Source organism: Apis laboriosa, unplaced genomic scaffold, assembly GCF_014066325.1.
Source record: "Apis laboriosa isolate Shangri-la unplaced genomic scaffold, ASM1406632v1 scaffold34_cov151, whole genome shotgun sequence".
NCBI lineage: Eukaryota > Metazoa > Arthropoda > Insecta > Hymenoptera > Apidae > Apis > Apis laboriosa.
This window is the reverse complement of record NW_025222928.1, coordinates 6,800,441-6,822,971: the sequence shown is the minus strand read 5'-3', so window position 1 is coordinate 6,822,971 and position 22,531 is coordinate 6,800,441. Positions and strand designations below refer to the sequence as shown.

General features: G+C 21.1%; 7 protein-coding genes across 14 annotated transcripts; 4 read left to right on the top strand and 3 right to left on the bottom strand.

Moving 5' to 3' along the window:
- Positions 1-1,410: 1,410 nt before the first annotated feature.
- LOC122714730 (sentrin-specific protease 1-like) lies at positions 1,411-7,075 on the bottom strand. 5 transcript variants are annotated; one of them, XM_043936353.1, is made up of 4 exons: positions 3,706-3,815; positions 3,585-3,615; positions 3,369-3,461; positions 1,411-3,257 (listed from the first exon to the last, which is right to left on the bottom strand). In XM_043936353.1, the coding sequence occupies exon 4, from the start codon at positions 3,145-3,147 to the stop codon at positions 1,435-1,437; it is 1,713 nt and encodes a 570-aa protein (XP_043792288.1). In that variant the 5' UTR covers positions 3,148-3,257; positions 3,369-3,461; positions 3,585-3,615; positions 3,706-3,815; the 3' UTR covers positions 1,411-1,434. The 5 variants fall into 5 exon arrangements, with proteins under 5 accessions (XP_043792288.1, XP_043792286.1, XP_043792287.1 ...); XM_043936351.1 differs by having other exon boundaries at positions 3,369-3,492; positions 3,706-3,784; XM_043936352.1 differs by having other exon boundaries at positions 3,585-3,724.
- LOC122714731 (threonine aspartase 1) lies at positions 4,737-6,960 on the top strand. Of its 2 annotated transcripts, XM_043936355.1 has the most exons (9): positions 4,737-4,889; positions 5,007-5,074; positions 5,146-5,417; positions 5,505-5,584; positions 5,886-5,953; positions 6,042-6,158; positions 6,257-6,437; positions 6,571-6,722; positions 6,785-6,960. In XM_043936355.1, exons 1-9 carry the CDS (start codon positions 4,850-4,852, stop codon positions 6,860-6,862), a joined length of 1,056 nt encoding a protein of 351 aa, XP_043792290.1. In that variant the 5' UTR covers positions 4,737-4,849; the 3' UTR covers positions 6,863-6,960. The 2 variants fall into 2 exon arrangements, with proteins under 2 accessions (XP_043792290.1, XP_043792292.1); XM_043936357.1 differs by lacking the exon at positions 6,785-6,960 and having other exon boundaries at positions 6,257-6,447; positions 6,571-6,716.
- A 348-nt stretch (positions 7,076-7,423) lies between the features above and the next one.
- LOC122714818 (exostosin-2) lies at positions 7,424-10,607 on the bottom strand. Its single transcript, XM_043936509.1, has 10 exons — positions 9,984-10,607; positions 9,679-9,885; positions 9,438-9,621; positions 9,222-9,361; positions 8,919-9,144; positions 8,663-8,843; positions 8,399-8,565; positions 8,169-8,312; positions 7,776-7,904; positions 7,424-7,700 (listed from the first exon to the last, which is right to left on the bottom strand). Exons 1-10 carry the CDS (start codon positions 10,508-10,510, stop codon positions 7,479-7,481), a joined length of 2,127 nt encoding a protein of 708 aa, XP_043792444.1. The 5' UTR covers positions 10,511-10,607; the 3' UTR covers positions 7,424-7,478.
- Positions 10,608-10,864: 257 nt separating this feature from the next.
- LOC122715193 (RNA-binding motif protein, X-linked 2-like) lies at positions 10,865-11,943 on the top strand. Its single transcript, XM_043937172.1, has 5 exons — positions 10,865-10,898; positions 11,144-11,167; positions 11,254-11,406; positions 11,536-11,665; positions 11,789-11,943. The coding sequence occupies exons 2-5, from the start codon at positions 11,154-11,156 to the stop codon at positions 11,924-11,926; spliced, it is 435 nt and encodes a 144-aa protein (XP_043793107.1). The 5' UTR covers positions 10,865-10,898; positions 11,144-11,153; the 3' UTR covers positions 11,927-11,943.
- A 707-nt stretch (positions 11,944-12,650) lies between these two features.
- On the bottom strand, positions 12,651-15,912 carry LOC122715190 (katanin p60 ATPase-containing subunit A-like 1). 3 transcript variants are annotated; one of them, XM_043937168.1, is made up of 12 exons: positions 15,509-15,912; positions 15,243-15,271; positions 14,856-15,127; positions 14,617-14,752; positions 14,381-14,525; positions 14,175-14,265; positions 13,965-14,086; positions 13,723-13,902; positions 13,491-13,633; positions 13,248-13,360; positions 13,039-13,165; positions 12,651-12,959 (listed from the first exon to the last, which is right to left on the bottom strand). In XM_043937168.1, exons 3-12 carry the CDS (start codon positions 15,118-15,120, stop codon positions 12,761-12,763), a joined length of 1,521 nt encoding a protein of 506 aa, XP_043793103.1. In that variant the 5' UTR covers positions 15,121-15,127; positions 15,243-15,271; positions 15,509-15,912; the 3' UTR covers positions 12,651-12,760. The 3 variants fall into 3 exon arrangements, with proteins under 3 accessions (XP_043793103.1, XP_043793102.1, XP_043793104.1); XM_043937167.1 differs by lacking the exon at positions 15,243-15,271; XM_043937169.1 differs by lacking the exon at positions 15,243-15,271 and having other exon boundaries at positions 14,390-14,525.
- A 91-nt stretch (positions 15,913-16,003) lies between these two features.
- On the top strand, positions 16,004-16,808 carry LOC122715192 (peroxynitrite isomerase THAP4-like). Its single transcript, XM_043937171.1, has 3 exons — positions 16,004-16,065; positions 16,167-16,555; positions 16,655-16,808. Exons 2-3 carry the CDS (start codon positions 16,169-16,171, stop codon positions 16,778-16,780), a joined length of 513 nt encoding a protein of 170 aa, XP_043793106.1. The 5' UTR covers positions 16,004-16,065; positions 16,167-16,168; the 3' UTR covers positions 16,781-16,808.
- A 963-nt stretch (positions 16,809-17,771) lies between these two features.
- LOC122715188 (putative uncharacterized protein DDB_G0282133) lies at positions 17,772-22,332 on the top strand. Its single transcript, XM_043937152.1, has 4 exons — positions 17,772-17,914; positions 18,035-18,097; positions 18,806-18,968; positions 19,253-22,332. The coding sequence occupies exons 1-4, from the start codon at positions 17,844-17,846 to the stop codon at positions 22,301-22,303; spliced, it is 3,348 nt and encodes a 1,115-aa protein (XP_043793087.1). The 5' UTR covers positions 17,772-17,843; the 3' UTR covers positions 22,304-22,332.
- Positions 22,333-22,531: the final 199 nt, after the last annotated feature.

The window sequence follows — 22,531 nt, the reverse complement described above, 5'->3', positions numbered from 1 at the left end:
TTTAAATCAACTATTTTCTTAATTTTTTATATGTTATTTCTTTATCCGTAGATAATTCTTGTAATGTTTTAAATTAATTTGATATTTACTTATTATAATAAAAAATTTTATGAAATTTTTTAATAATTTATGAAAATAAAAAAATTTATAATATTAATTTATTTTTGCTAATATGAAATTAAGTATATATGAGAATTAAATGAAACGTAATTCTTAATTTTTAATTAATTCTTATTTCAATAAATTTATTTTTTTTCATTTTTTACATATGTATATATATTTACACATATTTCGAAAAGTATAATTTTATAAAAAAAAATTTAATTTTTATAAATAATTAAATTATATATAAAAATAAAAATATAAATTAATATATATATTATATATATAATATATATTATAAATATATATAATAATAATAATAATGATAATAATATTAAATTTATTAAATTTATTAAATATTATAATCAATATATCTACATCAATAAAAATCTCCACTTAAGATAATTAGATAATCCATATTATCTACAAAACTCTATTTTTTCAAATAAAGATAAAATTTTCTAATTAAATTAATTTCTTTATTTAAAATTTTTAATATAAAAGAAAAATCTATAAAGATTAAGCTAAATGTATTATATTAAAATTAAAGCTAAATTTAAATGATTTAATACATTATTTTTCGAAAAATAATAAAAAACAAATTCTACATTACCACCCTTTTCTATAATATATATTATATATAAGTAATATAATAAATAATATAAGTAATAATTTTATATATTCTATTATATTTTGATAGATTAATATATATAATATATTATAATTAATATATAATTATATTATTATAATATAATAAAGATTGACATTGTTTTAATGTAATATCGATCTAAAATGTTTGCGAAATAAAACCATAATTAGAAAACATATTTTTTATTACATAAACAGTTTTAAACATAAAATATTCATACATAAGTAATTTTAAAAATTTTACATTTATTCGAAATAAAGTGTTATAGTACATTACATTTTTCATTTTTTATAAAGAATGTGCAATAGGCAAATATTATAATGAAATGAATTTTGTTATTAAAATAGATATGATATATTATTATGAGGAAATACTATTTATTATGACATTTTTTTAACTTTTGTTTACAAAGTACTGTTCTTTTTTACATTGCAAAAAATTAACAACATTCCATTTTTAAACAAAATTATACTTCTGACAATATAAAAGAAATCATACTGTATAACTTCTTTTAATACTATGATAATAATATGAATAATATACTTTTTAGTATAAATATTATATTTTCAGAATATTCTATCCAATAATAAACTTTTGCTAAAATATTTTGTAATTTTTGGAAGTTGCTGAAAGTTATTTAAATTATTCATTGTCAATAATTCTCTAAATAAATAATATTTATTTTATAAAAGCTTGGACTTTAATATTTCATAAACCATCTTATTTCGAAAATATGGCATATCTTGCTGTGTAAATGTGATTTTTTTATTTGCACAAATATATTCAGCAAACATACAAGAGAAAACACCACAATCACTTCCATTCATTTGTTGTGGGATACTTTTGGCACACTCTAACTTCCAGTTACTAGTATCATAGTTTTGTTTCTTTTTGTCCAAACTTTCATCTTCCAAATATTGTCGTAGTGCTGATAGACATTTTGAATTGTTGCCACCCATACTGTCATAATAACGAATAGACTTATCTCTAAAGTCAATTATTGACATACACCAATGAATACCTAAATGTATAGGAACAACTATAAGATCTTGTGCAAAAATATCAATTTTTCTAGTCCATCTTTTTAGTGATGAATGTCCACCTGAGATTAATTTTGGATAAAAAAATGTATTCATAGCATGTACTTTTGGATACTTGTCATTAGTGGTACTTCTGGCTATTAGTAAATTCATATAAAAATTTATTACTTCGTCATTTAACCAATTTAAATCAGCTAATGTATGAATATCTTTTCTTGTAATTCTTAGACCAAATCCTTCAACAAGGACTTCATCTGGTGGCCTAGAGATAAGAGCATTTTTTATTTCTTGCAGCATTTCCTCTGTTAAAGTAGGCAATTCTGGCTCTTCTAAATCTTCTTTTTCTTCTAAAACAGCTTCACATAACCTCATAGAGCGGGCTAAATGTTCTTCTAAAGCAGCTTCTCTTGCTAAACGATTATGTTTAGATAATACACATGTCATTTTTTTAAGTTTTTCTGCTTCTTTATAACGTTGTTCAATACGTTCATTATAACGTTTTGCTACTTGAGGAATAAAATCTTCCCTCATTACAGCTTTTGCTGCTAATTGATCTCTTAATGTGTTTGTAGTTATACATTCAGTATATTTATTTTGTGAAAATTTTTCTTTTTCAATAACATTTTTTCTATGAGACAATGTTTTATTATGAATGGAATGTATTAGCTCTTCTTTTTCATCATTATCTAAATTAATTATTTCTGTATCTTTTTTTTCTTTAATTGGAGTACTCCAATGCATTTGTAACATTCTATCATTTTTTCTAGAAGCTGACTGAATTTTGGAAAAAGGAGTTGAAGAACTAGATCTTTCTAAATCTATTACTTCTATTGGTTCTTGTGTAGATCTTTTATCATCATTTTTATCACATATGACATGTATCCTACGTGGGAGAAAATTTTGTAATAATTCTTCATACTGATTTTTTTCTCTTAAGCGATGAGTTTTAATCAATGTTGAACATTGTTGATGTGATTCAATATTTTGTATTCTTCCACTTTTATTACTAGAACATCCTATATTTACTTTGTCATAACATGGTTGAGATTTTGATGATGAAAAAGATGAAGAACAACAAGTAAGTGATTTTTCTCTACTATTATTACATGTACCATTTAATTTATTAGAAGCCTTAATGGAAGGATATTTATGTTTAGTAATAACTTGAACTTCATCCTCATCACTATCATCTTTAATTTCAATAGGTTCTTCCTCCACGTTAATAGTTTTATAATCACAACGATGTTTTTTTGGAGTAACAAATTCTTTTTCCAAACTAAATGAAACTGCTCTACGTTTCCTAGGTGCTTCATCTACCCACCCAAAAAATTTTTTTAAAAAGTCGAACAACAACATGATTGTTGTAAGAAAACAATTGCTTGTAGCACAAAGTCCAAATGTTTTTTATTAATATGGCCATTCAATATATTATAAATTATATGCCTTTTATTATCTGTCACTTAATCCTGAAAATTTCATCAGATTTTTATCACTTTAATTACTTATAATAAAATAACATAATTTAATATATAAATATCTAACATCATCAAAAAAAAAATTTTAAATGTGGTACTTACAATATATATATATATATATGTATATATATGTATTTATATGTAAGTATATATAAAGTTGAAATAGATGGCTACTATGTTGTTAATTCAAGTAACCTAAAATAATCCTTATGTTAATTGAGGCATCCTAATCAAAATAAATAAATATAAAAATAAATATAAATCATTCATTAAAAATGATAAGTATGATTACATATAAATTTGAAAATATAAATGTACCTAATATAAAAAGCCTTCATTTGATTTAATACTGCAAAAATTGATATTTTATGTTAATAACCGGTATTTTAAATTTTGTAGTATTTCATGGGAACATAAAAAATTGTTACATGTTACGTACTTCACATATAAATTTAAACATAGCAAGTAATAAATCTGTATGTTCAATTCCATTGGTATTAATACGAACTATGGATAGACAACTCCCGCGTATTTTATGCAAAAATTTACGCCCTTTAGCGTCAGTTTCAATAACTATATGAGTTTTAATCATCCGACATTCATTTTCACCAGATGGCGAAAACTGGACAATCAGAAAAAACTCTATATTTAAATTGTTTTATTTTATCCCTTTATCGTGTGAATTTGACTTAATACACATTGACTTGTACAATCTATTACTTATTAAAGACAAAAGCCGTTATTGAGTAAATCCAATAATGTTTAAATCTCATCATGATATAGATAATCAAGTGATTATAAGTTACTAGTTTCAGATTCCCGCGATTTTATGAAATATTTGTTTCTAACATTTTATTAATGATAAATTAAATAATTTAATGCAATAATGTAAATAATGTATAGTAACTTATTTATATTTATCTTAATTCTTAATTTTTATTTTTTGTATTAATATATTTTATTTATATATTTGCTTAAACTATATAAGTATTTTAAATAAATTTATTTAAAAAAAAAAAGTAAATAAGATTTACTTTATGATTTTTTCAATATAGATGTGATATTTTCGGCTAATATATATATTAATACATGTCAACAATTTATAATTGAATATTTCATTTAAATTTTAATTACGTAGTTTCATTTATATATCTAATATAATTTATTGTATTAGAAAAATTCAAAAATTTGATTTAAGTTATTTAGATTTTTTAAACGATGTTTTTAAATACATATTTCCATAATATTTTAAAATAATTAAATTATAAAAATATATATTCGTAAAAATTTGTATCATAATATTATATATAGCTATAGGTCTAAGTATGTAATAACGCATGCGTGTAATTTTATACATATTTTATAGATGATGTGATTACAATATAATAAAAATCTACAAATTTTTGTATCTTATTTAAATATAAATTATAAATATAAATTAAATAAATAGATATTTATATATATAATTTTATTTAGAAATATTTGCAAAATATAAATGATATAAAATAAATGCAAAAATGTGATGGTCAGAAATCAAAAATATAAACATTTAGTAACATTGAAAACTTAATAGTAATATTATAATGAGTAATATTAATCATGGATTTATTGCTGTTCATGTAGGTATGTTATTAATTTTGGAAACATATATTTAAGCATAATTGTAAAAAAACAAAATAAATTAATATTTTAATTAATTTATATGTTTATATTGAGTGTTATATTAATATGTTTTATTAGGGGCAGGACGACATTCTGAAACTCTTAAAGAAAAATATCAAAAATTATGTCGTCAAGCATGCAAAGCTGTAAGTTATTTTAAATTTTTTATTTATAATATTTTAATATATCATAATATAATCCAATAATATTTTTAAAGGGAATACAGAATTTAAAAACTGGTGGTAGTTCATTAGATGCTGTAGTAGAAACTGTAATAGTATTAGAAAATTCTCCATTAACTAATGCTGGATTTGGTTCTAATCTTACATTAGAAGGAACTGTAGAATGCGATGCAAGCGTTATGGATGGTACTACATTGCAATTTGGAGCTGTTGGTGCAGTTAGTGGAATAAAAAATCCTGTTTTATTGGCAAAACGACTTTGTGAACATCAATCAGTTAAGATTGCATATGGTAGAATTCCGCCAAGGTATAATTATTAAAAATTAATATTTTAAAGATTTAAAATAATATTTTTTTTATTATTCATTTATAAAAATAAATAAATATAATGCAGCTTTTTAGTTGGGAATGGTGCACATATATGGGCACAAGAAATGAGAATTCAAACTTTACCTCCAGAACAATTAATTTCAAGTATGTAAAATTTAATCTTTTATTTTATTATTCGTTTTATTTAATAATTTAATATCTAATTATATTTAATAAAAAATTTATTATTATATTAATCTTAAAAACTTTTTTCTTTTTTATTTTTCATATATATTTAGAAATTAATTAATAATAAACTAATAATAATAAACTATACATGATTTTAATTATTATACATATTATTATAATTATTATACATATGATTATAATTATTATACATATGATTTTGATAATATTTTATTATATATAAATTTAATTAAATAATAATATTTTATTATATTTGTAGCAAAAGCACAGAAAATGTATAAACATTATAAAAGAAAAATAGAAAACTCTAATGCAGATGTTCAAAAGGTAAATAATTTTTAATATTTTATTTTTTTTATTTTATCATTATATTACACTTTTTTAAATAAAATTTTAAATTAATTGAATAATATAGTATACCAAGCAAAGAATGGATACAGTTGGAGCAATATGTGTTGATAAAGAAGGAAATATTGCTGGAGCTTGTTCTAGTGGTGGTATTATTTTAAAATATCCTGGAAGAGTGGGACAGGTATATTTTACAAATTTATTTATAAATTATTTTTTAATATTATTGTATGCAAATGTTTTATTTGAAAATAATTAAATAATTATTATTATAATTTTAAGGCAGGAATGTGGGGATGTGGTACATGGGCATATAAAGATAAATATTCTATAGGAACCAGCACATCAGGCTGTGGAGAACATCTTATTCGTACTTTACTTGCGCGAACAGTTGCAGAAGCTATATCACATAGTTCTTGTCCTATTACCAACTTGTATCATTCTATGAAAGCTGATTTTATCGGTGAAAACTCGTAACTACTTTATTATTATTTTTCAATATTAAAAATATCTTTTATTAGAGTGAAAAAATTACGATTTATAGATAAAATATTTTTATAAAAATTAATGTTTTTATAGAAATACAAATTTTTTAGATTCAAAATTTTTGTGCGGACTTGAACAGAAACTTGGAGGTGTTATTGCTATACGATATGCACCACAAGAAGGATTAGGAGATTTCCTTTGGAGTCATTCTACAAATTCAATGATAATAGGTTACATGAATTCAAATGAACAAATGCCAATGGTAAGATTATTCATTTCTCAAAATGAAAATAAATATAAATAATATATTTATATTCTTTTTAGAGTCATATGGCTGTTCTTCCATCTCATGAAGTTGGTAAGAAAGCAATTGTTGAAGGAATTTGTTTTAAAATCACATAGTATATTAATGAATTTATGATTTGTGCGAGACAATATTATTATATCATATTACTATATAAGAAACTACTTAAAATAATTATTTATTTTTAATTAATTTAAATACATATCTTTATAATTATGATATAAAAAAGTATTAAAAAAAAAATATAATAAAATATCTTCGATGTTATAAGCTTCATCCATTTTTATAAAAATCAAAACAATATATATATATCATACATTGTATTATATATTGTATTATATTTGTATTATATTATATTGTATCATTGAACTTAATTAAAAAAAATAAATAAATAAAAATATAATAATGATCTTGAAATTTTGAAATAATTAAAAAATATAAGATTTTATAAATATAAAATTATTTATTCTTTTTATAAAAAAAATCGATGTTTTATTAAATTTTATTTAAATTTAATAAAATAAAAAGTAAATATGTACTTGTTAATAAAATAAATATGTATCTATTATTAATATGATATAATTCAACTATATTTTAATAGATAATTTATTTCATACTAATTTTATATTTTTTAATCTACATTACGTAATATTTTAATATCTATATAATATTACAACAAAAAGCTTTTTTATTATTATATTTTGAATAAATATATTATAAACTTCCAATATCATTAAATCTTTTAAGTTTTTCGGGAAATATATCTTTAAATAAAACTGGATCTGCACGAAATTCAACTGATTGTAATGGCATTGATCCATAAATTAAAGAGAATCTATTTATACATTGAGTACGTTCTACCATATGAGTTAAATCTGCTGACAACATTTCGGTATTTGTGCATTCTGGACATCGAAATTTTTTTTTTGGTGTTACCTATATCATAATATTAAATATTTTATATATATTATATATATATCTCAAATTAAAAAAAAAATATAATAAACTTACTTTTATAGGTGCTTTTCCTGTAATATTTGCTACTAAAAAATTCATAGCTATATCTTCACAATTCATATGTTCATCAACCCATTCTTTTATATCACCAGGCATAGCAGTAGTATACATATAATTCCAATACTGAAATATATTAATAATTATATAATGAAAAAAAACATTATATATTAAATTATAAATAAAACATTATACCTAATTTTTTCAGGAACTTGTTCAGGAATATCCGGGATCATAAGGAAATTTATAATGGAAATATTAAAAATATTATTTTTCAGGAAGGAATAACAAAATTTAAAAAATTATATTTTTGATGTCTGAAATAAAAGTTTGTTGGAATCTAAATCTGTTTACATAATAATAAGATATTATACAATAATATTATATTACTTTATGATGGAATGCAGCTCCAGTTAAAACCATAGAAATACTGTTAGTCCATTCACTTTCATATTTCCAACAATTTGTTCCATTGTCCCACATATGAATTCTAGATGGAAAACCAACTATTCGATCTGGAAATTCTCTCCATATCTAATGATTATTTATTATTGTTGTTATTATTATTATTAATATTACTATTATTATTATTAATATCGTTTAAATTATAATAAACAAACCTCATAAGCAAATTCTACTTCGTCAGCGGTTAACATAATAATATCATCATCTATTGATAAGACTGCTTCAGTTTCAATTTCATCATAAGGATAAAATCTATTAGATAATTTATTTTCTTTTGTTTGTATAACTTTTAATGGTTTACTCAACTTTGGCCATCTAGATGCTATAATATATAAAAAAAATTTAATTTAAATAATATTAACATAAACTAAATTAAACATTATAATATTAAAATATTAATATGGAAAATTAAAATTTACGATGTGGAGGATCTTTTTGTTGATTATTCCATATAACTAGAACTTTAGATAAACTTGGTACTTTAACAAGTTTATTAATTAATAGAAATAGCAATTCCAATCTGTCATATGTTAAAATTACAGCAGTAAATCCTCGAGTTTTTGGCACAGTAATAGGTAAAAACAATGGAGATGTAATATCCTATATTTATAAATAAAATAATAATTAATTTAATTTATTGATAATTGTTATATAATTAATATAATTTTGACTTTCCTTGTGAATTGGTATATTCCAAAATGTATAATCTCTACTTAAGTGTGGAAATACACGATCTGCAAGTAATTCCAATGTGGTTTCTATTATTTTTTCCATAGATTTAAAGTATTTTTCATAAAGCCATGCACCCTGTTGTTGAAGTTCTATAATTCGTTCTTGAGATATTTTTTTTAAAACTGATATTAATGATAAAATATCTACTTCTCGTATAAATATAACAGCTCTACACATAAAATATATTTATTATATAATAATAAAAGAGCTAATATATAATTAATTAATTATTATAATATATAATACCTAGTCCAATCAATTATACCATGAAAAGGCATTGTCAAAGAATCAGCTATAATTACAGGTATAGAACCTGCTGCCATGCATTCTAAAAGTGTAGTTTGACCAAGTCTTGCACCTCGTATTACTAAACAGAATGTTGCTGTCTAACAATATTAATTTTAATATAATACAAAATTTTATTTGTTTTAATTATGATGATTATTACAATATATTACATACTTGAAGCACATCAGGATACTTATAAACATCTTCTCCTGCACATCGAATTGTGTTATTCATAGAATTATAGTGAAAACATGTACCTAATATAAAAATATCTTTTGGTGATATAGATTTAATTTCTAACAAATCTTGTTCAGAAGCAGAATTAATGTTCATTTGAGATGATATGATTAACCATGGTCTAGAATATATAAATATTTATTATTATGAATAATTAAAAGATTATAAAGTTTATTACCTTGAATTATTAAAATTTGATTTAAGACTATTTACAAGAGGACTATATACTGGTAAACTGATATCAAAACCAGATCTATATGTTAATGAAGACATTCCTGCACCTGCAATCATTGCTTTTCCAACAGGTACATCAATAACTGTGTTATAATCAGGTACAGTTCCAGGTATCATATTAAATATTAAATGATTTTCTCCATTATTCCAACTGAAATTTGAATAAATTTCATATAATGAAATTATACTTAATTTTTTCAATATTATATTTATATTTTATATAAATATATAAAACAAAAAGAAACTTACAATGGTAATGATTTCAGAGCTTGTGAAACTTCTTGTAATTTTAATCTATTTTGATTTAATGTATCAATTGAAGGAATGAAAATACATGCTTCATATGGATTTGGTGTGTAAAATTTACTTGAAATAATTGTATTTAAAATTTGATAAAACTCTTTTGTTATATGACTTGTTATAGATCTTTCTAATGAATCTACATATAATTTTGGTGGATAAACATATACTAAAAGCTTATTTCCTTGACTGCCACAACGATAAACATTAAAACAACTGAAGTATGTACAAGAACTATTTGTGGTATCTGCCATTGCAAAATCTGCATCTATTATTTGTACAGGTAATGAATGTAAATCATTAAGGATAATGGGATTATATACAGAACGTTTTTGTGTACTCCCAAATTTAAAAATATGATATGTCATAATTAATATTATAAATAATGTAAACATTAACAAAAATATTATAAAAACATTATGATAATAATAAGAAATTCTATTCACTTTATGTGACATTCTTGTTGTTAATACCATATTGCTTTTTTTTTATTAAATAAAAAGCAATTTATATTTGTTTAAAAATATATTATACAATACATGTAGAAATATATATATTAATTATAATCATTAATGTAATCATTTTACTTTTTATATAAATCATTATAAAAAAAAAGCTGTTACGACATTAAATATTGTCTAATATAATTACATTAATAAACTAAGATGTTATATGAAGAATATATTAATAATTACTTAATTTTAATTTTTAAGTAATTCAGTTTTTTTCTCAATTTCTTCTATTAATATAATAATACTTTTATTATTTATTTTTCTCTTATTTATATTTAAATAAAATTATTCATGTTGATTTCAGTTATTTTTGAGGTTATATTCCAAAACATCACTTGCACTTATGTTCAGTGTAACTATAATAATATTATTTTTTAATAACTTATAAATATATATATATATATATATATAAATAATTAAAATAGTTTTTTTTTATATAATTGTATCATTAACAAGTATTAAATATAGAAATGAATTAAATTTTATTATAAATGTATATGTATATTATGTAACTATATATTTGTATAAATAATATAATATCGTATAAAATTTAAAAAATATATCAATAATTTTTTCAATATATTATTTTTTTTTTAGTATATATAAAATGAATCCTTTAACGTGAGTATTTTTATAAATATTTATTTGTAAATATAAATCTAATTTTTTAATTTATTATTTATTTAATTATAATCATATATGTTTAGAAACGTAAAAAATATACAGAAACTTGGAGAACAAGAATTAGTAGGCGATAGAAAAACATCTTGGCATGATCAATATAAAAATAGTGCTTGGATCTTTATTGGTGGATTACCATATGATTTAACAGAAGGTGATGTAATAACAGTATTTTCTCAGTAAGTATAAAATTCAAAATAATTGATAAATATTTATTTAATAAATATTAATTATTATTTATATATATATAATAATATTATTAAATAATATATTTAATAAGTTATTTAATAATAAGTTTATCATTATAGATTTGGAGAAGTTGTAAATATAAATTTAATTAGAGATAAAGATACAGGAAAGCAAAAAGGATATGGATTTTTATGCTATGAAGATCAAAGAAGTACGATATTAGCTGTTGATAATTTTAACGGTACTAAGGTAAAAATATTTTTGAAATATTTATTTTTGTATTAAATTCTTTAATAATAATGAAAGATGAAATACTTAAAACAATTATAATAATAATATGTAATAATAATAATAATAATTATATAATTTTAGATTTTAGGCAGAACAATAAGAGTTGACCATGTATCAAATTATAAAGCACCAAAAGATTCAAAAAATATTGATGAAGAAACTAAAAAATTAAGAAAAGAAGGTTGTGCTCCCAAAAAATTTAGTAAAAATAGTTATTGATAATACGCTATTATTTTTAGTATGAATTAAATTTGTTTATAATATTATATATAATTGTATATTATATTTTTACAAAAATATTTAATTTTTAACAAAAAATTGTAATTTTTATTAAAATATAACACACTATTAAAAACAACAATTTACATTTTAACCTAAAATTAATGTAATGTAGTACAAAATTAATTTCGAATATCTTGTATTTCTTTAAGTAAGTTTAAAATTAAATATATATTGAAAATTTTAAAACTTATTTTTTACAATGTCTTCATTTCAAAATATTTAAATTAATTATAAAAGAGCATTATTTAAATAAAAATAAACTTCAAATAACGATTAACTTAATAAACTTCAAATAACGATTAACTTAATAAATTAAAATCTATGAATCATAAAAATATTATTCTTCAATTTAATTTTATAATTAAATTAATAATAACATGATGTAAATTAATAATAACATGAAGTTGAATTATTTTGTTTTATATATATAATATTTTTATAATGTCATTTAATTTATGCAATTTTTGTTTATATATAATATATTATGTAATTTTAATAGAAATTTTAATTTTTTAAAACAATATGAATTTGTATTACTCTTTAAACTTAAAAAGTAAGAAAAATATAAGCTCTTTATAATAATATAAGAAGAAGAATATTTTAAAAATTCGATAATTATTATATTGATAAATATATTTTTAAAAATGCTTATTATATTTTGTTTGTCAATAATGACAAACAAAAAATTTTAACAATATCTATCTAAATAAGCAATTATATTTTTGAATAAGCTCTTTGAATTTGAATTTATATTTTTTGAGTAGAATGATATCAAGAAGAACCAAATTCACTCATCCATTTTTCATATTTTTCTAAATCTTCTTGAGAAACGCTCTTGTTACATCTTTCAACAGCTTCATCAAAATCTGCAGCAGATACAGGTAAATCTAATTCTTCTTTTGGTAATTGTCTGATTTGATCAGGTTTTAAGCCCGCAATTTTTTTCCGCATAGACATCATAGATGCATCTCTATATTTAAATATGTATAAAATATACTTGTATATTATATATATAAAATTGTATAAATATATTTTTAATATTTGTTTACCTGCAAACATTTGTAATATCTGCACCAGAATATCCTTCTAATTTTTTCGCAATATCTGCTAAATTTACAGATAAATCTACCTTTACTTCACGTAGATTAATTTTCAATAATGCTTCTCTACCTTCACCTGTGTACTCCAATTTTTCTTTTTTAGGAAATTGAAATGTATATCACAGAAATTACTTCTATTAAATTTTAATAAAACTTACGATTTGGTAGCGGAATATAAATACGTTTTTCCAATCGTCTTCGAAGAGCTTCATCAATGTCCCATGGAAAATTTGTAGCTGCTAATACCATTACCACTTTACTTGGATCTTCACTAAAAAAAATTTATTTTATTTATTTTATAGACTTCTATAAAATAAAGTATAGTAAATATACTATATATTATTTTTTATTTTATAGAATATTTATATTAAATTACAGTTAATTTTATATAATTATTTTACCTATTGGAACTTATACCATCCATTTGAACTAAAAGTTCAGATTTTACTCGTCGTGAAGCTTCATGTTCAGATTCAGATCCTCTTCTAGAGCATAAAGAATCAATTTCATCAATGAAGATAGTACTAGGAGCATAAAATCTAGCCTGCATAAATATTCATAATCATTAAAAATTAGTAAAAAATAATTTTAAATTTATTTTTTGAAAAAAAAAAATAAAAAGCATATAAATACCATTTCAAAAAGGAGACGAACAAGTTTTTCTGATTCTCCCCTATATTTTGAAGTAAGTGTAGAAGATGATACATTAAAAAAAGTTGTTCCACATTCAGTAGCTACAGCTTTTGCTAACATTGTTTTTCCAGTTCCTGGTGGACCAACCATAAGTACTCCTTTCCAAGGGCGACGAATTCCCTGAAAAAACGATCCATATTTTATTATATGAAACGTAATATATGCAAAATTATTAAATATACTTTAAAGAAATCTGGCATCCACATTGGAAGAACAACAGCTTCTTCTAATAATCGTTTTGCTTCATGTAAATCAGCTATATCATCCCAATGAATATTTGGATTTTTTTGAACAATATCTCTTTCTGTAATATTTATATAAATATATAATAATTTATTTATTTTAAAGTTACTAATATATATAATAAAATATATTACTAATATATAGTATACCTAATAAATCAACCAAATCTCTATCATTTCCAGATGGCTCAAATTTACGTTCCTCTACTTCTATATCTATTTTTTCAGTTTCCAATTTTTCCTATAAAAATTATTTATTTTTTATAATATTATATTATATGTAAAAATATAATAAAAATTAAATATAGTTTATATATATCATTTTTTATATACTCTATAATAAAAATGAAATATACTTTGTTTACATCATCTTTTTTTTGTACTTTTCTATCATCTTTTTTAACCATTGCTTTGGTATCTGATTTTTTTCCAGTAGTTACAGATTTTCGTATACTTGTTCTATTTTGTTGTTTTGATTGATTTTTTAATGGTTTAATATTTCTATAAATATAATTTAATAACATTAATATAATATAATACAAGTGATAATTTTATTATTAATTAGTAATTTTATTACTAATTTAATTTTTACTTTTGTTCAGCAGGTGTTAAAGGTGGCCATACATCTGGATCCCTTGCAGGTGTTTGATTCCATGAATTATCTGAATTATTATAAGTCCATAAAGTTGGATCTCTTGTAGGTTCTTCAAATGATAAGCATGAAGTACCTAAAAATTTATTTTATTATATTTATATTTTTATTTATAATATTTATATATTTATTATATTGTGTACATATTTTTATCAAATATTTTTCATAAATAATAGTACCTAATAACCTTTCTCCATGTGTATCAACTTTAAAAAGTTGTAAAGTATTTGAAGTTGCTTTTACTTTTTCAAATTCTTGAACAATTTGATGTTGAACAAGTTGCCATTTAGCTTTCCGAGTAGCATCTGCAATGTTTGCAAGTAACCGATGAATTTGTTGAACAACGCCTTGATAATAAACTCCAGATGTATCATAGTTTCCAGTTAAAGCCATTTCACGAGCTAGTTTGGTATTTTCACAAATTTCATTGATTGAAACAGCCATAATTCTTCTAAAATATATATACATATAAGTGTGTTTATATATACATAATGTGTATAATAAGATCATTATTATATTATAAAACAATAAATGATATATTTAAATTTAATTAAAATTGTACTAACTAAATCAATATTTTTCTTATTATTTTTTCCTATAAACAATAATAATGTTATATTTAAAAATATGATAAAAAAATTATTTTATATGAATAATAATTCTTAATATATTAATCATTGATCATTATATAAATATCGGAGATATATATCTTAAAATAAATAATATGAAAATCAAATTTCAAAAAAAATAAATAAATGATTTATGATTAATATGTTACGTAAATTAAAAAAATAAATAATTTATTATATAATTATTAGAAAAAAGTACTAACTATAAGCAGATATATGCGATATAATTTACTCGAATTTGTAAATTGTTGTCGCCATATTACTATTTTGAAATTACGGATCCTTTTTTAAATTTTTGCATTTGTTTAAAAATTTATTAATATTTAACGTATTTTCACCACGTTTGTATGTCTACTTAAATTTTGATATATATATATATATATATACTTATACATGACTATTAGTTAATTTAAAGGTTATTTTACTACATAATATAATATGAAAATCGATGTTATAATATAATTCACAAAATTTAAATTGAGAACAAAATAAAATTTTTTGAATATTGTAATTATATTCAAATATTGAATTAAATAAATAATAATTGAATATGAAAAAATACTTTCTGGTTCATTGGTTCTAATATCTTCTAATATTGATAAATATTAATATTTAGTATAATATATTATTATAAATATATACTATTATAATATATTTATAATGATTATAAAAAAAGAAAAATTTCGAATCATTAAAGAAATAAATGTTATAAGAACTTTTTAAATTCTAAGATATAAAAAAAGATATTTCTATGATAAAGGTTAGTATTATGACACAATATTTAAATAATAGTTATTTTTTTCTTATAAAATATTTATATGTCTACATAAAAATATTTATATAAAATATTTTTTTCATTAGATATGCAACAATTAACAATGCATGAAGCAATCAAACCATTAGCTTGGTTGAAAGGTATATGGAGAACTAGAGAAAATTGTCCTGGAACTGGTAAATTTCCAACAATTACACCTTTTAAATATCATGAAGAAATGAATTGGTATTCTATTGGTCAACCAATGTTAAATTATGTTGCAAAAAGTTGGGATGTTGAAACAAAAAAACCATTACATTATGAAATGGGTTTTTTAAAAATAATACCTGATACAAATAAAGTACATCTACTTTTATCTCATAATTTTGGTGCAACAACAATAGAAGAAGGAATATTTGAAAATAAAATTATTAAATTGAGATCAACTAATATAAGACGACCAACGAAAGGGACAAATTTACATAAAGTAATCGAGGTATAATTATGTAACTATAATTATTTACAAAAAATAAATTAATAAAAAAATGACAATATATAATTATAATTATAATTTAAAAAAATTATTTAAATATAGATTCAAAGAGAATTTAAACTTATTGGAAATTGTCTACAACATACATTATATATGGCTACAGAAAAAATACCAGAATTACATGAACATGTGTGTGCAGTTTATATTAGAAAATGTGATGATGCTTAATAAAATGTAATAACATGTAAAAAAATAATATTTAAAATGTTTTTATTATTATATATTTCCAATAAATTTTTAATGAAATTTAATTTTTATACAACAAATCAGAAAAATATCAATAAAATATAATAAGGATTTAAATTTAATTTATTTGATTCATTATTTATTTATTTTGTAATAATCTATTTATTTCCAGAAAAAAATAATTTATATAATTTTAGGATAAAAATATTTATTCTATTTATTCTATATAAAAAATATAAATAAATTTACATTTAACATTTGACTTTTTAAAAATGAACATTTTATTTTTAAAAATAATTGATAACAAATGTAGTAATGTATAAACAGATTTTTTTTCATTATTTTAATAAATTTTTTCTTTCTTTCTTTTTTTGCAAAATTGATTGTAATATTTAATAATAATTACTTTAATAAAAATGAATTAAAATTTAAGATTAATATAAATATTATTATATATAAAAGATTAATATAAATATTATTTTAAACAAGATCTTTTATTTTTAATATATTATTTTTATATTATCAAATTAAAACAAATAAAATTTTAAATAAATATTATTGCGTGAGTTAGAATAGGAGTAGGGACAACACCTGCGTGTTTACTTGCTGTAACACCCTCGACTCTACCCATTGCACAACGTCAAATACGACAGTCGTTCGTAGTACCGAACCAAAGAAAGATCGTTACAATAATTCTTGTTATGGTTATTCAAAATAAAATAAATTTATATTACATCGTAATAAGTAAAATATTTAATGAATTTATTGATCACTTGTTTCAATTATTTAATCAATAATTGAAATGGTTTTACAAAGTATCAAAGTAAATATTCACTATTTATAAATTTAATATATATTTGTTACATTATATATGGTTATATAAAATGTTTATTAGTTACGCGAAATATGTTATATGTAAATATTGTTTATTATTGTCAATTTTATTAAAATTTTTCGTAATAAGCGCCAAATATCGAATGTCGATACAGTCGATAACTTAAATTTTTGAATTAATTTCAAGTTGAATTATAAATTGTTATTAATTATGACATCGTTTTACGATAATTATGATTATTATAAAAAAATGTTGGAACTACAAGAAAAGTTGCGAAAAAGGTAAGTATATTTTTTTATATAAACAATATAGTAACAATACATTAAAATTTATTAGTAAGTATAGAATTATAAAATATAAATAAATAGATTATTATATATGTTTCCGAATAATTGTTACAGTGAAGAAGAAAGAATAAGATTAGAAGAAAGATTCAAAATACTTGTACAGGAATCTCGTAATAGGTAAAATTTAAAAATTATTTACTTAAATGTGTTATTATTAAATTTATTATTTTTATAAACTATTAAAATAATCATTAATTTACTTTAATATATAAACAAAAAAAAATATTTTTAAAAATAATATTACATATATTGGCAAATAATTGTCTCGTTATCGATTATATTTCTGTTTTATAATAATAACGATAGAATTTTGAATATTATGTATTGATTAGGAAATGACCTAGTTTTAAGAAAGTTGTCACAATCAATACTAACTTTGTTTTATAATTGACTTCGAACATGAATTTCGTGTTCTTTGTGTTTATATTTTGAAATATACTTTAACCTTCAGAGATAGAAAAATTTCAATTGCATAAAAATATATAAGAAATATTTATAATTTGATATTTTAATCTTTATTTTGATATAATTAATGTAGATATATGAACAAGTATAATTATGTAGATAAATATATTATACATACATATATTATACATAATTTTTTGCCAAGATCACGCAATTTTCTTCGATCATATATACATATATATTATGAAGTGTATATTTACATAGTAGATATTCAATAAATTATAATAGATTGATTCTAATAAAATATAAACTTGTTTTAATGATCTTACAATTATTGATTATTTAAATTAATAGTTTTCTTTAGAAAAAATTTTTTTTTAAAAAAGAGAAATCTTTTATACAAAATTATTGATATTTCAGGCATGATGCGTGTATAAATCGATTACGTTTAAGATATATAGAATTTTTAGAAGAACAGCGCACAAGAGATGAAAAGAATCATAAACTTTTTGAAGCATTGGATAGAGTAGATAATAGTCTTACATTGATGACTACAAAAACGGATAGACTTAACATTCTTAGAGTGAGTTTTTTTCTCCTTTGCAATTATTTTAGTAATCTTATTATTCTATATAAACAAATATATAAATATAGAAAACCTTANATATATATATATATATATATATATATATATATATGTAACTTTTACTTAATTTTACTTAACTTTTAAATTAATTCTAGCAAATAATATATAGTAATTTATTAATTAATGCATAGTATATATAATTATATAAATATAAAATATTTATTTGAAATGTGTAGCATGTTGTTAAATATATTGCAACATAGAATATCTCGTTTTTACAGAAACAATATGAATCTTATCTTCATCGTATTCATACGATTCCTCTTTCATCGACAAGTAATATTAATGACGACAATATAACAAATCAAGCTAAAAATAAATATTTAAAAAAGGATATCACTACGAAACAAATTTCTCCTGAAATAGAAAATGTATTATCACCTAAATTGTTGCGATTGAATTCTCAAAAGAATCGATCGATTTCTCCATCATCTGCATCAGAAGGTTTAATAAAATCGGTTCAAAACACGTCTTGTGATTATTATCAACGAAATATTACACAATCAAATTTAAATCAACAAAGAAACGATCAAAATATTTTTCAGTCGTATCCGATAATTTTACAAAACAATGAATTGATTCAACAATTACCAACCCAAAATTTATTGCCACAAAAGCAATCTTATATACAAATTGATTCAAATTTACACGTTCCATATGTATCATCAAATCGATCGAGTTCATTAAATCAACAAACTCTTTCGCATTATAATTTTAATAAACCTTTATCAAAACAAATGGAAATAGCCCATACTATTACGCATTTTGTAAATCCGGAACATACTATCAATGATATATCACAATGTAAATCCTTGGATATAAGTAAAAATCAATATATTCCAATAAATTTACAATACATTCATTCATCATCAGTTGTACAATCTTCTCAACAAGAAAATAATAAAATATTGTTAAATAATATACAAATGCAAACAAAAGATATTGATGAACTATCTCCAGTTCACAAAACTATATCAACATCTGTAAAACAAAATGATACATCTTCATTAAACAAATCTCTGACGTTATCGAGACAAGTTTCTCCAAATTACTTTGATTATTCGTGGAAAAAATCTAATTATTTTAAACCAAAGCATAAATTTGTTAGTGATATTCCTGTGCATTCATTAAAGACTTTCGACGTTGATAATACGATAAAACGTGACAAACATTTTACCCCAAAAATCTCAATTAATACAAGATTGTCAACAAATGCGAAACAATCCGCTATAGAAAACAAACGTAGAACAACGATGATCGTAGAAAATGAATTAGACAGTTACATTGATAAAATTCGAAAACTTCATTATGATCTTGATACGCAAAGTTTGGAAGAACTTGATCAAGAACAAAATATAACTGATAACATACTTAATATTTCTTCATTAAATGATAATTTAGGGGATTTTGTTGAACATCAATCGAAAGAAAAAATATCTAAAGAAGTTGAAAAGGTTTTGTCATTAGCGGATGATCTCGCATCTAGAACAGTGGATTTAAATGTTAGTAGTTCTGAAAAAGAACGTATAAATAAAAATAGAAATGTTGAATTGGTTGAAACCATGCAAAACCATATTCCGATTTTCGAAAGAAACTACGTCGCGTTTGCGAAAGACGAAATTAGCAGCGATATTAAGTTACATAAACCAAAATTAGATCTACATCAAAATATTGAAAATTGTAGGAAAGAGAATATCAATAGTGTAGATAACACTCCAAGACAATCTCAACAGCAATTAATTAAAATGAAAAGCGATGAGCACAATGATTCCGATATTTCATTAGACGATAAAATTATGGAGAAAGATAATAAGAATGTTACTTTAAAAAATATACAAAAAGAAAATTATAATGAGAAAGATAATATTTATATCGCAATAGAATCAAATCTTAATCAAGATTCATTTGATACTGTCGAAGATTTAGAACCATGGAATGTGGATCTTTTACAGAAATGGGTAAAGGAAATAGATTTAACTCAAGAAGCTGAAAATCATTTAGATAAGGAAGGATTTGTTATTGATAATTTTAAATTAAAGGATAATGTAGAGCAAATTAGATCTTTAAATTTAGAGAAAAATACTGTAGAAAATCGAAAAGATGAAAAAAATTGTAGAGAAGATGTGAATGAAAAATATATAGATACAGATAGCACGAAAAATGAATTAAAAGAAGAAAGTCTTGAACCAAAAGAAGGATTCGTAAACGAAAATGAAGTAGAAATAAATGAACATATTTCGCAACATCAAGAAATAGAATATAAAAATAAAAAATATACAAACAATGAAAATATTATTCAAAATATAGAATCAACGAAAAATCAGATTGATGATGAGAATAAAGTTGACAATGAGCAAATACAAGAATGTGATGAAATTAATTTTGTATCTGATAACGTATCTGAAAATAACAGACAAGAGGTAATAATACAAAATGATGAATATGGCAATCAAAATTATTTCGAAGATTCTAATCAAACACAAAATTACATGCAAAATTATGAAACAGAATATACTGATTTAAATAAAGATTATGTTATGTATGAAAAACAAAATTATGATCAAAATGCATTATATGAAAATAATCAAAATCAAAATTATGATCAAAATATGTATGAAACTAATCAGAAACAAAATTATGATTCAAACATTTCATATGAAATTAATCAAGATGAAAATTACAATGCAAATGCATTATATGATACTAATCAAAATCAAAATTATGATCCAAATACATCATATGAAACTAATCAAGAACATAATTATAAAGAAAACACAATGTATGAAAATAATGAAAATCAAGAATATCAAGAATATATTAATCAAGAATACATGCAAGGATCGAGCGAACAATACGAAGAATATATAGACGAACAATATGATTCTGAAAATCAGTATGAACATGATCCTAACATACAATACCAGGAAGATACGAATCAACAATATGAATATGCTTATGACCAACAATATGATTCGAATCAAATAAGCGATACCCATGTAAATCAATCTTTTCCATATACTGATTATGATCCTAATCAGATACAACAAGAAGAAAATAAAGAAACTCAAGAATGCAAAGAATTACAAGAATTAAAACATAAAAAAATAGAAGAAAAACTTGACACGAAAGTTGAGAATAAAAATGAAAAATTATCTTCTGAAAATGAAGAGAAAAAAACGAAAGATGTAATTAAATCTTTGTTAGATTCTGATACAGATAGCACAATCGAAAGAAATATATCAAATACAGAAAGTGATTTCGATTTTAATTAAAATGCAAAAAAATCTGTTACAAAAACATATTGTATAAAATATATTTGACTCTCCATGTGAAATTCTTTTTAAAACATATAATATATGCTTATATTATATTTAATATATTATTTAATATTATATTTAATAATGTTATTTAACTTAATAAAGTTACGTATGTTAATAAAAAAAAATTAACAATATTATATAATATTTCTATTGTTATTTTTTCCTATTTTGTTCGATTCA

Excerpts from the sequence above, each read along its gene's own strand:
- LOC122714730 (XM_043936354.1), bottom strand. The coding sequence starts at position 3,147 with ATGTTGTTGTTCGACTTTTTAAAAAAATTTTTTGGGTGGGTAGATGAA.
- LOC122714731 (XM_043936355.1), top strand. The coding sequence starts at position 4,850 with ATGAGTAATATTAATCATGGATTTATTGCTGTTCATGTAG. Across the intron at positions 4,890-5,006 it reads ATTTATTGCTGTTCATGTAG|GGGCAGGACGACATTCTGAA; the intron begins GTATGTTATTAA and ends ATGTTTTATTAG. Across the intron at positions 6,723-6,784 it reads CAAATGAACAAATGCCAATG|AGTCATATGGCTGTTCTTCC; the intron begins GTAAGATTATTC and ends TATTCTTTTTAG.
- LOC122714818 (XM_043936509.1), bottom strand. The coding sequence starts at position 10,510 with ATGGTATTAACAACAAGAATGTCACATAAAGTGAATAGAATTTCTTAT. Across the intron at positions 8,566-8,662 it reads ACAAAAAGATCCTCCACATC|CATCTAGATGGCCAAAGTTG; the intron begins GTAAATTTTAAT and ends TATATATTATAG. Across the intron at positions 8,313-8,398 it reads AAGTAGAATTTGCTTATGAG|ATATGGAGAGAATTTCCAGA; the intron begins GTTTGTTTATTA and ends AATAATCATTAG.
- LOC122715193 (XM_043937172.1), top strand. Across the intron at positions 11,407-11,535 it reads GTAATAACAGTATTTTCTCA|ATTTGGAGAAGTTGTAAATA; the intron begins GTAAGTATAAAA and ends TTATCATTATAG. Across the intron at positions 11,666-11,788 it reads ATAATTTTAACGGTACTAAG|ATTTTAGGCAGAACAATAAG; the intron begins GTAAAAATATTT and ends ATATAATTTTAG.
- LOC122715190 (XM_043937168.1), bottom strand. The coding sequence starts at position 15,120 with ATGGCTGTTTCAATCAATGAAATTTGTGAAAATACCAAACTAGCTCGT. Across the intron at positions 14,526-14,616 it reads TTAACACCTGCTGAACAAAA|AAATATTAAACCATTAAAAA; the intron begins GTAAAAATTAAA and ends TTATATTTATAG. Across the intron at positions 14,266-14,380 it reads AAAAAGATGATGTAAACAAA|GAAAAATTGGAAACTGAAAA; the intron begins GTATATTTCATT and ends TAATTTTTATAG.
- LOC122715192 (XM_043937171.1), top strand. The coding sequence starts at position 16,169 with ATGCAACAATTAACAATGCATGAAGCAATCAAACCATTAGCTTGGTTG. Across the intron at positions 16,556-16,654 it reads ATTTACATAAAGTAATCGAG|ATTCAAAGAGAATTTAAACT; the intron begins GTATAATTATGT and ends ATTTAAATATAG.
- LOC122715188 (XM_043937152.1), top strand. The coding sequence starts at position 17,844 with ATGACATCGTTTTACGATAATTATGATTATTATAAAAAAATGTTGGAA. Across the intron at positions 17,915-18,034 it reads CAAGAAAAGTTGCGAAAAAG|TGAAGAAGAAAGAATAAGAT; the intron begins GTAAGTATATTT and ends TAATTGTTACAG. Across the intron at positions 18,098-18,805 it reads GTACAGGAATCTCGTAATAG|GCATGATGCGTGTATAAATC; the intron begins GTAAAATTTAAA and ends TTGATATTTCAG.